The 14,857-nt window shown below is 49.6% G+C and overlaps 3 protein-coding genes and 1 non-coding gene across 4 annotated transcripts; 2 read left to right on the plus strand and 2 right to left on the minus strand.

Annotated features, from left to right (window-relative positions):
* Positions 1-8,067: 8,067 nt before the first annotated feature.
* Positions 8,068-11,046, minus strand: Asppvi_002204 (uncharacterized protein; the record flags this gene model as incomplete). Its single annotated transcript, XM_043298197.1, has 3 exons — positions 8,068-10,310; positions 10,376-10,588; positions 10,662-11,046. 3 exons carry the CDS (start codon positions 11,044-11,046, stop codon positions 8,068-8,070), a joined length of 2,841 nt encoding a protein of 946 aa, XP_043154132.1.
* Positions 11,047-12,071: 1,025 nt separating this feature from the next.
* On the minus strand, positions 12,072-13,250 carry Asppvi_002205 (MIND complex subunit MTW1; the record flags this gene model as incomplete). The annotated part of the gene is made up of 3 exons (XM_043298198.1): positions 12,072-12,701; positions 12,782-13,108; positions 13,197-13,250. 3 exons carry the CDS (start codon positions 13,248-13,250, stop codon positions 12,072-12,074), a joined length of 1,011 nt encoding a protein of 336 aa, XP_043154133.1.
* A 447-nt stretch (positions 13,251-13,697) lies between these two features.
* On the plus strand, positions 13,698-13,769 carry Asppvi_002206. The gene has a single exon. It is a non-coding gene; the product is annotated as a tRNA-Glu (tRNA).
* A 555-nt stretch (positions 13,770-14,324) lies between these two features.
* Positions 14,325-14,841, plus strand: Asppvi_002207 (DUF504 domain-containing protein; the record flags this gene model as incomplete). Its single annotated transcript, XM_043298199.1, has 2 exons — positions 14,325-14,520; positions 14,576-14,841. 2 exons carry the CDS (start codon positions 14,325-14,327, stop codon positions 14,839-14,841), a joined length of 462 nt encoding a protein of 153 aa, XP_043154134.1.
* Positions 14,842-14,857: the final 16 nt, after the last annotated feature.

The raw sequence follows: 14,857 nt of genomic DNA on the forward strand, positions 1-14,857 counted from the left end.
GCTGGATCCTAATGTGGAAAAGCCTTTGCTGGAGCGATGAGACATGCCTCGGGGCGATGATTACGCCTCCAGAATCCAGATAAAAATAATCATTGATTGGTTTAGTCTAGGACTATGTCCGCCCATAGGTACCACCACTTTCATCATACCATTCCAGACCATCCGAGTTTTGTCACGGTTCCATTGCCGCTGAAGCAGCATACGTGATTAGACTGAGACAGAATCGTCATGAAGAGGCGAAAAGGATATTGTTCTACGATGGCATTGAGTTGAGTCGAGTCGTATGGAATTGCATGTTCGACTGCCGATGGCGAGACACTGTTCAGGCACTCCGTACTGTACATCTGGAACCCCAGCGCCACAAGATAGGCTAAAGCCCATACTGATCAAACGATCGACCGCTGCTGCTAGCGCCACCATCTAGACCATCTGCATCGGAATTCTAATGCGTGGTGGGCATTTGTTAAAACCGGATTGTGTTCTTACTACGGATACTGATTTGTGCCATTGGGGCTGCCGCCCTTTTGCAGCTTATCAGGAGGAATTCCGGATGTAACTATACTACTAGGTACACGGTGTACGTCTGGGGGAGGCAGGGAGTCTGTTTCTGTAAGGGAAGTTGTACGAGGGCAATCGTAGAAATTGAAACTCAAATAAAACTGGTACCTTTACGGGTAAGTCGGAGTATAGGAGGCAGATATTTGGTTCTATTGGAGTTCCATTGTTCGCTGTTCCACGGTTCTCTCTATTCTTACCAGCAGTAGCACCTAGTCCTGATACTTCTACGTACCGCAAAAGGTACATACAGCTACAGGTACCAGGACAAGGTAAAGCCTAACTTGCATAACTCTCAGGCACATAACTCGATAGACAAGTAGTAGTAATAGTCTACGACTGAGACAGGTAATATTAGGACATCAAACCGACAAATAATAATAAGACGTACGATTGATTGTGCCCTAGTGTTTGCTGACAATCCCAATCGCGGTCTGTGCGAACCTAGCCCCGACTGCAGATCTACGGCGATCCTCGATACGTTGCTTTTTCCCCTCAACATGATGAACCTTTTCCTTCCCTTCCACTGGTCGTGAGTTCGACAGAATGTCATCACATCGTGATGGTGCTGTATGGCGTTCATCGTCATCATCATCATCGATAAGATCTCCATGACTCTGTTATCATGAGATGTTCCATTCTCAAACGGATGAACCATCACGAGTTCATGCAAGCTCATTTTCTAATAAATGAATTGGGTACAGAAATAGAAAAACATCCTGAAAATCAGACAGGCCTCACTGAGAGATTGAACTAGTCGACGAAAATCCAGGTGATTTGGATCAATGAGTCGCGCTACCACTAATGAAGTTAACAGGCCTGTCACTGGCATTTCGGGGTATGAGAGTTTCAGCCCTGTACGCCACGGGAAAAGTCTAGTTGTATGAAGCAAGAGAACGTTCGGATCAGGAATGAGGAGAATGGCTCCATAGCCAAGATAACGATTGTCCCAACTATGAATTTGAATCCTCTTGGCCAAAACACTCGAGACTTGGTTACATGAATGAACATTGTTTCAGTTCTCAACTGCAATAATGGATATGGCTGGACTGAGGTCACTAACCAGACGCACATCATCCGCCAACCTAAGCCTGCGCCCAACAATGGATCGACAAAGTTGCCAGCCACTAGACAGGCTTTCTGCAGGTTGAAAATCAGTCCACATCCATGACCCATCGCCGGCTGACCAGCCGCACCTATCACAAATTACAAGCCACCCGGCTTCCCTCACCAGCAAATGCCAGCAGCCACTCTCGGGCCCTTCATCCAGGAACGCTTCGGACAGAGCTGTCCTATCACGGTCTGTCTCTCTGGAATGTGGGGGATAAATCTGGCTCGAGATGATAGGTTAAAGCAATCCGACAGTCAGTCAACCATTCCCATTCTGAACTGCCAGTGAGTCTTGAGCCTTTTGTACACAACAGTAAGCGATGATTACGCTCATCCGTCTGGAACTAATCTTTTGTACTGTTCCCTGAAAGGGATTAAGCACTTCTTGGCCTCTAATCCCCACCACTGGAACGGTCGCTCCAGCATGGATGGCTTGGACTCTCTCCAGCTGACCTCATTCTCAACGGTCACTATAGTACAGATGGGGTACAAACAACATCGGCAGACTTCATGAACTATTTCCATCTCAACAAACAGACCTCTTATTTTCGGTCAATCGTGGCTGAGCTGGTTTTTCTGATCTGTCACGGTCCTACCTCAATTAGCCAATTCGGTGGGGGTGGATGGCGCCATAGCGTTATATTGCATGGATATCTGTTGCCACTTGATTCAACGTTCACTTCTTTTAGTCACTGAGAATAGCTTCTTTGCATCGTGGGCATTCCATGGGGTCAGGAAAATGTTTCCAGCTCGCAAGATTGCTCACGGTCACTGCAGCCATGGGCTCGTGAGAACACCGATCTAATGTAGATAGTTATTCATTGGATGATCGAGAGATCTGCGACCGAGTAGGAGCTGTCTCTCATGCGGCCAGTTGTTCCCAGTCACATTCGCCGGGGTCTGGGTGATGGAGAAGCCCAACACGAATGGAATCACCCGATCGGCTTTCAATCAAACCTCGAACCCGAGAAGTAATCACGGCTTTAATCGTGAATCCTGGCGTGACAATCACGATTTAGCGCGTCATTGTGGCTCTGTAAAATCGAAGGATTGGCTGTCCTGTCCATCGATATGACAGACAAGTGCCTTTTCTCCTAGATACTTTGTATTTCCGGAAACGAACTCCCAGAGTCTTGGGACTTGAGTTGGTCCCCAGGCAGCTAAAATGACAGAGTTTGTGCCTGTGTGACCCAAGGCCAGCGCCTGGGTGGCCGTTTTGACAACCCCCCTATCTGGCTGGTCCCGAAGGTCCGTTCGTCCTGTCAGATTGAAACTTTCAGTGGTCCTCCATATCTGTTAGACATACCCATTGTGTATGTAGTTCCCATCCGCTAAGGTTGAAGTGCATTGTACCAATTAGGTCACCTGCATATTAGTCGGTTGAAGTATGTGTTCACTCTTGACTGCTCGGCCGTGTGCTTGGGAATGAGAAATGGACAGGTATTGCCGCTGAAAGTGAGAGAGTATCAGGCATTCTTGCAATCAGTTGATGTTAGCGTCATTCAGTCACGCAGCGCTAGAGAGGTACATCCATCAGTAAATAATTTAGTGTGAATCCCAATAGGGAAAAAGGAGAGTACCAAGCCACCTTCTCCACAGTGGCTCCAGTAAGCTTCAGCCGCACTCGATCAGCCACAGCTAAGTCCCTCCTGCTCGCTTTCCGGCTCGGGCTTGGAGCTGCTTTGTTGTTCACGGCGAAATTGACGATGCGCAATATCATCGAGGTATTACGTGCTTATAGTCCAGGTATTATTGGAGCTCGGGCCGTCTAGCCCTTCGCAATTCCCATAGCTGCACGAAGCTGTGTTCTTCGCGCGTCGAAATCTGGATGTGCCGCTTGAAAGGAATCCTGTGTTCATTTCGGGCGCACGTCCCGGTCCAAGCTGTCCCTATTTTCTTGCCAGTCAGAATTGCGCTTCTGACATGCAGCAATCTGTTTGTGGCCGTAATGATCTTATCCGAGCCAGCCATAGACCACAACTGCTACTCCCTAATGTTCCCTTCAGCCTGAAATAGGCCAGTCGATCTCTACTCCTCAGCACAGAGCACGATCTGTAGCTATGGATGTTTTGGAAAAATTAGTTTTCCTAGATGAACTCACTGACTACGATAGTCACAATGCTGGATCAAGAGCAAAGTTCATCTAAGCCATGAACGATCGAATGGTCGGTAACCTCCTTAGGAAGATTACCATCAGGCCCGATCGCTTTGGATCGACCGTAACCCCGGATTTTCGACTAGTGCGGCTGTCTATTCAAACTCAATGCTGAGTGCGTACCATAGTTTCAACTTTATCTTCTAGTAAAGCTATCAATTTTTTGAGACATTCACTGACGACTATGGTAGGGCACAAGACTGGCATTCATCATGATTGCCGGATACTACCTCAGAAACAACATGAAGCGTATTTCCACGCTACTACTTGGGACAAGGATATGTGCTCTATAGTCACTAGTATCAATAAGCGCAACAGTGGTTTGTGAACGTCGACGATCGCAGAGATATCTGCCTGTACACTTTGAATCTTTTCCAACAACAGAAGCTGCAAACCCCTGCAGCACGGGCCCGCCTGCTGTAAGGAGATGACCGGAGATTTGATTATCACCAGATCATCCCAAGGGTTCCTGCGGTGAGGGAATCCGTTACACACATTCAGAAGGCCCGCCAGCGCGATGGTGAAACCTGTTCCTGGTCCTACCTTCCCCTCGAATCATTCAATATATTGAATGGCGGGGAAGGGGAGGTAGCACACGTTCTGTCCTACCTCTTATCGAAATTTTCAAACCTGACCAGCATAGTTATGCAACTTTGTTGGTTGGATAGAGGAAATTGTGTTGAGATCGATGTTGATCGGACAGACTTGGAGAAGCACCCGTGCTGTTGTCAACAGCCAAGATGCGAGCACAATGGCATTGCGTGTCTCTTGCGCCTCTGAACGGCGGTCAACCCTGCGGCATTGTAAGCCAGCCTCGGCGATACTGAACTCGGTTATCGAAAATCATCAAACCATATTGATTATCATGGAGATCATCTGGGGACGCTCTGACACAAGGGGATCAGCAGTCAGTGCATCTGCGCCCTTGACCGCCACTGAGCTTATGGGGCTTGTATTGGCTTGTGCGAAGCTAGTCTTTCTGTTTTGGGAAATGGGGCTCTCTACAGTGTCGGTCAAGCTACCGAATTGCACCCACCCAACGACCGTCGGACAATTTCTCCCTGCTGTACAAATCAATAGATTTGCGAGAAGAGATAGATTGACGTGCCATGCATGAACGCCCAACAACGGGGCCTTGGAAAGATGTTCCAGGAAGTTTTCGTTTCGACTTCTAGGAGGTCTTTATTGATGGATTGATTCGCCTGAAAATCCTCCTGCATTCCAAGTCACGAGTTTCTGCATTGAGAAGGATGAGAGTAAGCGCGCTGCAGGTACGTCCAAAAGGTTTAACAGAGCCCAATCTCAGTAAGCCGAATCTGGCTGTCCCGGATCTGCATGGGGCCCTGCGTCTGGTCCTTGACCAGAAAGATGGGGAGTCGTAACGCTGAGAATATTCTCTTCGAAGTTCCAACCTTCCAAGACACGATTCAAATCATGATCTACAAACCATGGAAGGGCACAGCAGCAAGGTTCATGTCTGTCTCACCTGCTGCTCAGTCTCCCGTGCTTCGTTCTATGTCGGTCTCATCACCTGCTCATGCAGGGCACGGCCTATAGTTCTTGGGTAGGATCTTGTCCTATGARAGTGGGTTGGAATGTCCAATCTCCAAAAGCCAAAGTTCCAGCCATCTTGTGCGAACCCCTTGCGTGTTTGCTTTTTCCTTCTGGGCTGATCAAAGCGTCCAATCAATGAATTTATGCCAGCTTCTTCTCTTCCACCAATAGCATGAGCACACAACAATCAATAAATCTCGTTCATTTTTGAGTTGCATTGCATTGCATAGAAAAATTATTTTTTTCTCAGGTCATTCTGTCTCTCTGCAGTGCTTTTTGGCCACGAAAAAAGTAAAACAAGTTCCCCAAGGGTGATCCGCGCTAATGATCTCTGCCCACTCGTGCCTTCAACGCCCGCAAATCCCTGCCTCCAACGGCCCTGAAGCATTCTGGGGAACTCGGAGGGCCGAGAATAATAATGGCATTACGGCCTTGCTGGTTGACGCTTATCGATCCCATCCATTCCTCGATTACGTCATTTTATCGGTTCGTTACCGTCTCGGTCGACCTGCAGCCTGTACGACCATCCTGGGACTATTGGCACTTTGATCCGGATGGATCGGGAAAGACTTTATGCATTGTACACCAATCTCGGTCTCGGGTATGGGTTCGAGCCTGTTGATCCTTCACCGTGCGCCATGAGCCAATCCATGTTCGAGCCTGCAGCCTGTGCGACTTGGATACTGTTCAGTTGTTCAGTTGACCATAGCAGTATGCCAGTACCTAATGACTTTGTTCAACATGCCAATGACTCCTGCCGACTAGCCAACAGCTCCTCTCCAGGTTTCCCCTAGGTCTCTGGGGTATTAGAGTCTCCGAATCAGTCGATAGCGCGATATAAGAGGTTCCAGAAGTACTGAGGACCCAAGCGGTGCATTGGAATGTGCAGATAAACTGCTCTTCCGCTTGGTATGTTGGTCGTCCACTTTTTACCGCCTACCTGCCTCACCAATTGATCAGCACAACTGTTTACTTGCAAATCCAAGATTACCAACCATCCACTGTTCGTTGACTTAGACTGCGACCTCTGTTACTTTGTACCTCTCGCTGAACCACAAACTGAATCCATTTATCCAAATCAACTCGCCGACCGTGCAACAACACCCCATCAACAGCCACACCCAAGCCGAGACACCAACTGGCATCCGGTTCCCTGGTTTTGGCATTGGCACTGTCGCACAAGAACCCGGCCACCAAGGAGATCGTCATTTCGCAAGATACCCAGCGTTTGTCTAGAACCAGAAACACCGTAGCGTAGCATTGGGCCTGGCAATGTAGTATCCGTGTGATAATCAGGCGTAGTTTTGCTTTGCTTTGGTTTGCTTTGCTTTGGTTTGCTTTGCTTTGCACTGCAACCTGGCTCTTGGGTCACCGTTTGCCACTCAATTTGTTTCCACAATCCAGCCAGCGAAGCCATCATATCTTGCCTCCAGCAGCTCAGTGTGCTAATGCTAATGCTAATACCCATGCTAATGCTACAGTCGTATGAGAGCCATGCAAGCTAAGCCGCCCCATGTACCCATAGTCTCACCGAATCCGTAATCTGCAAATGAACCTATCTGACATTCAGATGATGAACTGCGTCGAGCGGTGCTGGCCTCTCGCTGAGACCCAGACGTCTGGGTGATCAGACTCGCTGTCGTAGATACTTGCCCTGTCCTTTGAGACTGAGCTCTTCTCATGTTGAGGCAAGCGAGTACACCACTTGACGCACTAGTCAGGGATCATCGCCTCTGAAGTTGTGCTGTTGAGTCCCCATGATTCTGAAGTGCATTGTAGACTACAATTGGGATTATTCTATATCAGCTCACCTTTCAGAGGAATAATTCTTATCGTGATATCTCTAGAAAAGGCGACAATAGCTGGTCAACTTCAAGCTGTATACTTTTACCTGGCAATATGTAAAAGCCTCGTTCAGGATCATGACTAGTAGTGAAACACTCGACAGAGAGCTGTTATATATATTATGGATATGAGAAAGTGATTTCATACTGTAGATCTGTACTCTCTTAGGGGATGGATATATCCTAGACACGAGGAAGCTTATACATAGCGTGCTGATGCTGTGGGTGGATATATAGCTAGTTATATCTTAGACTGCCATCGAGTTGTTGATACTTAGGGAAAGCACATAGTCCGGTGTTCTTAGGATATCTTTGATTTTCGCAAGTACTTAGTTGATTTAATATATTTAAGTTACAGACGAGACCTCTTCAGAGGCAGAGCTACAGTTCTATGCACAGCGTCGGCAGAGGTTCTACCAGGTTGAGGCGAGACGATATCTCCAATCAATGGATGTATTCACTATCAAGCATATCAAATATCAATCAAATGCGCCTCCTGGTAGCAACCGCAAGCAAATGGAAAATCCTGTACAAATGGTATCAAGTCTGTTCTCAGTTCCCCAAAGCCCTTTCCCAAATGATACAACCACCAAGCGCGCATGGAAAGGACAACCCGCAAAATGTCAAACCAGTATCGAGTCAAACGCCAGGCTCTTTTATCGATATTCCATCGGTCCCTGTACAGTCTGCAAATAAGAAAAAATTGACGAAGAAAAGGAGTCGCCCCCTAAAAGGTCCACCTGACCACACGAAGGTAGAATCAAATGCATGGCGATAACAAACCCAGAGATCTCATTAGATCGCCCATCGCCTATCCCGAAACGCTGAAAGAGTAAAAAGAAAAACAAACTACTTCCCCATGGCATTGTGCATCATATTCTGCTGCTGTTGTTGCTGCATAACCTGCGCCTGAACAGCTGCTACTTGCGAGGCACGTTGCTGCTGAGCCGCTTCACGTTCGCGCCGTATAATCTCCTGCACCCAGGCTTTGGCGCTCCGCTCGAGTCCAATGCTATACTGCTGTGCAATATGGGGTGGATATTGCGTTGGCGGCCCATATTGAGCCATAAACCGAGTAGACATCTCCTGCCGGAGACGTAGCAGGCGTTGTTGGTAGAGTTGGCTGTACCGCTGTGCCATATTGACGCCCTGGAAATTCTGCGGCATGTGTCCAGCATTGGCTTGAGCAGCTGCCGCCATCATCATCTGCTGCTGCTGCTGAGGAGTCATTTGCGGGCTGCCCTGATGGACCTGGCCTTGTTGAGCCTGTGGCTGCTGGCCCTGCGTCTGCTGCTGAGCCATCTGCATCTGGCTCCACTGGTTTCGCAGCAGTGAAGCTTGATACGTCTGCTGGTTCCCCAGCTTCTGCTGCTGCGCCTGATGATTCTGCTGCTGAGCTTGCATCATCTGCTGCTGATGTGACTGAATGTTTTGCTGAGCATGCGCGTTCGCTTGCAACTGAGCAAGCTGCTGCGGTGTGAACTGAGCGGGTCCGAGTTGTCCGTGTTGCGCGAGTAACTGCTGCCTCTGCAGTATCATTTGCTGTTGTTGAGGCGTAAGACCCATACCACCTCCCATCTGCGGAGTGTTCATCATGGCTTGGCTCATTACTGGTGTTGCAGCCATGGTCGACTGGCTTGGGCTGCCGTGGCTCATGCGCTGAGTGGGTGTGACGTTGCGCATAATCGGAGTTGCATGGGACATGGCCGGTGTTCCCTGAGTCATCTGAGGAGTGCCGTGCCGACTCTGGCCCTGCTGGCTCCTCGAGGGCGCCATCGGATGGCTCATCATATTCGGATGACCGTGTTGTAAGGCCGACGGAGGTCGCGGCGGGCTTCCTGCACCCTGTGCAGAAGATGTCATGCTCATGGGAACACCAGCTTGGGTGACCATTGTACTGCCGACCAGTGGTGACGAGGCGTTGAGAGGTGTCTGATTGCGAACCACCGGTGACGATTGGGGAGCCTGACTGACTCCGTTTGCCTGCGTCATGACATGTCGGTTCTGCTGCTGTGCAGCAAGCTGTGCCTGCGCCTGTTGCGCGGCCAGATGCTGCCTCCGAGCTTCCTCCTTGGCATGCTCCTCTGCTTGACGCTGCTCCAGCAGCCGACGCCTCTCTCTTTCTTGTTCCTGTTGCTGTCGCTTGGCCATCTCTTGCTTGACTTTGATCTCGTGTTCCCGCTTGGCCTTCTCCTCGTGCTGCAAGCGGATATTCTCGAGCGTCTTAAATCTTGAGAAGCGCGGCTCGAATGGTGCACCAGCACCGGTGTCATCAACAGCAGCGGACTTGGGCCCACCAGCAGCTCCTGACGTGGCCGGTTCCAACCTTTCGTCCATGATGAGCATGAACCGCTCCTCCTCCGCCGCGAGGGCCTCGTCCGCAGCGAGCTCTGCCACGGTACGCTTCCTTCTCTTCGGAGACGGGGGTGGAGCGCAATGAAGGGGACTTTCCAAATATTTCAGCAGATCTTGCGCTGCTTCCAGACTCTCCACTGGATCCAAGAAAAGAGGCGGTGCCAACGCTCGCGTTAGTTTAGACTCACAATCCAATAGATCCTGCGGTTCCACTAGCATCTTCTGTCGCTTTGCAACATGGCCTCGGTCCGGTGGATTGGAAGACACCACTGGAGACTGTGGGGCTGTAGAAGACGAGGGCTGCGGGCGGGTGCTTGAGTGTGTGGCGGACTGTTTTGCAGCACGAGGATCAGGCGTGGTAGCAAGCAACGTGAGTTCCGCCTGTAGCGAGCGAGGAGTAGGATGAAGGACGGTCGTGAACACCCGCGGTTTCGCCGGGGACTGCTTTTGAAATGCATCCGAGTCACTCTCCTTTTTAGAACTTTCCGAATCGCCCGTTCGCTCTTCTTTGTCCTTGTCATCTGACTGGTTGCCGGCGGCTGCATCTGTCTTCGTAACAGCGGCCTCGGAGGTTAACTGATTTTGTTTCGGATACGGCACATAGGCCGACGGAGTGATGTGTTCATTGTAGTTGTGTATCGAGAAAGGAGTGTTGTTCCCATTCGTTGATGGCGCAGTCGATTTTCTGGCTTGGGCCGATACTGACTTGTGATCCACCACTCGAACTATGAGACAACCTGCATGCGAAAACCCCTGTTAGCGGCCACAATCGCGCAATGATGTAATAGGGGTGAGTCCTGACCTTCGTAGAATCGAACATTGGCCCGTAATAACTCCTCCATCATGTCATGGGGAACAGTACCGGCACGGATATGCTCGATTACTACCTTCATCTCGGAGTTGTAGGGGAAACTGCCATCTTGTTGTTCAAACCGGAAATGAGTAGGGTGAAGGTGTACGATCAGGGACGGAGGGCATTTAGAATATTTTCTCAGGATGTAGGAAGTTGTTTTAACTGTAGAAGTCGCAATCGTCAGTAAACAGCAACCCGCAAGCCCCAATACTGCAGAAGCTGATCGGCGCCTCACCATGTGGTTCAGGACATATCTTCCCCAGCCTGGAATCCCTTTCCGTAGTCGGCGTCTTCCCCAGTTGCTTCTGGATTCGCAATGCCTGATCCCCTGGCTTCTGCGAATCTTTCTTGGGCCTGTTCAGGAGACCCTTGTTTGAATTATTGGTCGAGGTGGAGGTCGAATTAGCCGAGGCATTGATGCCATTCGTGACCGGGCCATTAGTGGTGGGTGAGGAAGTCGGTTGATTAGAACCAGGCAGACGTTTCGATGTAGAGGGTGGAGAGGAAGAGGAAGATGACTGCTGAGGCTTGACCCCATTAACACCACCTGGGACGAAAGGCGGGGGCGGCCGCTTCATCTTGGGGGGATGGGAGGTAGGTTTCGAAATTGCCGTCGCCATGTCGTCGACAATCAAACCCCGCGACGCGAGTACAGTCAGTGTTGAGTGTACGCGACTTATCGGGACACCGATTCGAGGATGGCAGAAGGAAGCCGGGCTCCGAGAATAGACGTTGGTATAGCCGATGCGCGAGACATGTGGGGAACGGAGGGCAGCACCGGACAACGACGGGCAAGGGAGAGTCGATGCAAAGATCTTGCACGGAGCCTTATGCCACTACAGCACAAGTATACCGGTGTCCATCGAATATACACCTTGCGACAAAGCGGAGTAGGACTGACGAGTGAATCGGCCAACGCGGTGGTGGCTGCAGAGGGAGTTGATGATGCCAAGCCGCGGGCTACGAGAAGAGAGTCCTGTGCTCACATGACCGCTGCTTTGGGTTAGCGGGTATTGCTCTACTCTGTACATCTATGCTGTCTCAAGGCACCCAGGCGTCAAGAAACTATTTGTTCTGACTAGATAAACATTACAATACTATCCTATTGTTAGACTCTCAGAAATAGTATTAAGGACACAAGATTCTGTAAGCGAGGTTCGACATCCAGATAACTCTTAGTCACAAAAATAAGCTCCCCGTCAGAAGCTTTTGCTTTGTTCGATGCAGCCGTTGGCCGGTGCGACACATCCGACTTTCGAGGTAAACAACCCAAACTTGGTGCAATTCAGGCTCCTGGGTGTTCCCTTTGCGTTGGTGTGCGTCCTTAAGCTAATCCACTAGCGAGCATACGCTCTAAACCGAGAACCCCGGCTTCAGGCATCAATCGAAAGTCAAGACAGCCTCTTTTGCCGAGATACTTGATTATAGCATCGCCGAAAGCGAAGCGAAACACTTCTGCTGGGCGACCCAGACTGTGTGGACGGTGACAGGAACATGCCTGTTGTGGAGAATTCGCGTGGAGTGGACGAATTGCAGTGCGTAGAGCCGATAACGATGGAGGAGATGCGGTAGGATCGCATATCATACTCGATAGTAGATGGGKCTGATTTGATATCTCCATCAACTCTCCTCCACAACAGCTTGATCAGTCCTCCTTTTCATCTTTTGTAAGGATACCAGTAACAGTCTCAAGCGCTTGTGCTTCCGCCATGTCAATTTTCCGTCCGACAATCGTCGGGCTGCCGTTAGCTCCGACCGGTACCTGTCCGGTCCGCTCAAGATGCAGCTTGATTCTACTTTCAATATACTCCCTCCTCTCATCGAACTTGGCGTCTGTCTCCAGAATATCGCTGGACTTGGGTAGAGAAACAAGCTTGGGCCGGAGCTGCTTCAACATCGCTTGCAGTGCAGGAAGTTGGGACAGAATAAAAGTCGTGTTCGTCGTGAGCGGTGTATACTGGGTATTCGAGCCAGTATTAACCCCGACACGTAGTTGCTGCGCAGCCGGACTGGACGTCAAGAAAGAAAGGTCAAGGTCCTTCTTGTCTTGTGTTGGTACAAGGGTTTCGGCCTTGCTCTCTCCATTCGTGTTTTTCGCGACATCGGGCGCTTGTACTGTCGATAATATCGATCGTAACTGTGAGATTACAGCCTCGTTTTGCGCGCTCTCGCGTTTCAAAGATCGGTTTAGTTTCTTGGTCTCATTCAACTTTTTGCGGAGTGCGTGGATCGTTTCAGGAGTAGGCGCATTCGGGGAGGGATCAAGAACAAGGTTCTGCATGAGCTGAAAGTCAACACATGCTCAAGCGACGCAGGGATGTTGAGGCGCGCAGTCGCGAACACCGGATCTCATACCTCATGATGGCTCAATCTGATCCAATTCAATAAGTCGTCGGGCACGGTGAAGATGTTGCGCAGGACGTAGATCTCAAATTTATCGAATGCCTTGTCCACGGTCGCCTCGAGGAGCGTTTCTAACTGGTGTAGACCATTTTCGAGTTCCAGTTTGGCTTCCGGGTAAACAACGTTGCCATCTTCATCTGTGTCGGGTATCGTAGAGGCATTATTTGCATGCGCAAAGCCCAAACGCTCGGGGGGAGTTGCGAGTAAGCCGGACTCGAGGCTTGAGATGGCCTGGTATATGAGATTGTTGATTGAGTTTATAATATCATCTATGAGAGACTGTGAAGAATTAGGCACATGATACGGCAAAAGATTTCACGTTCCCAACTGCAAATTGGAAGACGATCTCGGTGGGAGGGAAACGAACCAAGGGTGTATAACTGAAATGCTCTGTGAGCAAGGAGGTCGTCACGTCATTCATACTGACATAGGTGAATTATCCGACAGTACTTGTAGACCGGGGACCTGATCGGGTGTCGCGAAAAGCGCGAAATGCGGGAGGAGACGATATAGACGCGAAGGACGGCACTTGATGTTTTTGCTGGTCTGTGTTGCAGGTCTAGAAACGCGACGTCTTCCGATAGGAATCTGTTATGGTACTACTCGCGGTGACGATACAAGGACCACGATAGAACGGGGTGTTTCTCCAAGGAACCGTAGTGTTTTGTTTGAACGTCGGCATCGCCGCCTCTTGGTGGGCAGACACAGGCCTGGTTATATAGATACACTCTAGGCCTATGGAATGCATCAGTAGTGCGTATCAGGATGACAGTACAGTACACTACCAAAACACGTTTAGCATCGGTCTCCGAGGTGCTAACGGATTTGTCTCATAATGGTAAAATTTTGGTCGCTTCATTCAAGGAAGTCCGATATGGTGTAGTGGCTAACATCGCCGTCTCTCACACGGCAGCCGGGGGTTCGATTCCCCCTATCGGAGCTCAGTTATCTTTTTGCTTTTCGCTTTTTGCCCTCTCTAAACTCGTCATTTCTGTACTGTCTGTCAACCCAGCTTTGGGATAATCCATCAAAGCTTCGGGCTAATCAGTAATTGCCAACTGGATCTTAGCGTATCACTCATAATGAGTCATCTCCTTATTGAGCAGTCACACTATGAGTTTGAGGATCCTGCGCCCCAATTTTGACTCATCTAAAGCCATAGCAAAGCTAGGATTGGTCGAAAGCAACGATCACTTTTGCATCAGTTGCACCCCAGACCAGCTAGCCCCATATCAGGCGACGAGGGATGCCAGAATCAAGTGCTATTGAAGTCATTACACGGAGGCCCAGGTGAAGTAACTGGAGTCACTCTTTGTTACGGCTACACAAAATGTAGATTGGGAGTCGACTTGTCAAGGCGAATCTTATGTGAAGATATGACATCCTTTTCAGGGTATAAGTATGACGGGCATGCCCTTCGAACTCGAACAGTGTCGGAAGATAGATCAACATTCACATTGGGATTGGAATCTTTTGCAAATATTCGTTGTTGACCATGGCGTCTGATCTATCCGCTGTATCTCAGGAACATAAGACTGGCAACAATTCAGCAACCAGTGTACAGAATGAAGATATTTCAAGCTCATCGCCGACTGCAATACCTCACACAGAGCCTGATGAATCGCATGACCATGCCTCGTCGACGTCAAAAAGCTCAACTTCGGCGGAGAACAGACTACGGCCAGCGGCAGGTATTGTATTTTCAAACTACTTTTCACCAGCATTGATTGACAAGATTGGGTACAGACGTCATTAACAGGCTCATCTGGGACACCAAATTTGACAGTAACGACTACACCATTGGATACGAGGACCGATTCAATGGACGTTTGGAGGCGAACCTGAGCTCATGGAAGAAGGATCTGACCGACGAAGAGTTCATTCCGCAGCATCGCATACTCTATATCAAACGCAAGTCCGACGGGGAAATCGTCTGGGATAAAAGAAGGAGGACTGATAAGATCTTTCTGAGTGGAAATTCTGCTTTCGACTTTCTGGGGTTTCTGGCTTAGGATTCGAAGATGCCCA

Source organism: Aspergillus pseudoviridinutans (genome assembly GCF_018340605.1).
Source record: "Aspergillus pseudoviridinutans IFM 55266 DNA, scaffold_2, whole genome shotgun sequence".
Classification (NCBI taxonomy): Eukaryota; Fungi; Ascomycota; class Eurotiomycetes; order Eurotiales; family Aspergillaceae; genus Aspergillus; species Aspergillus pseudoviridinutans.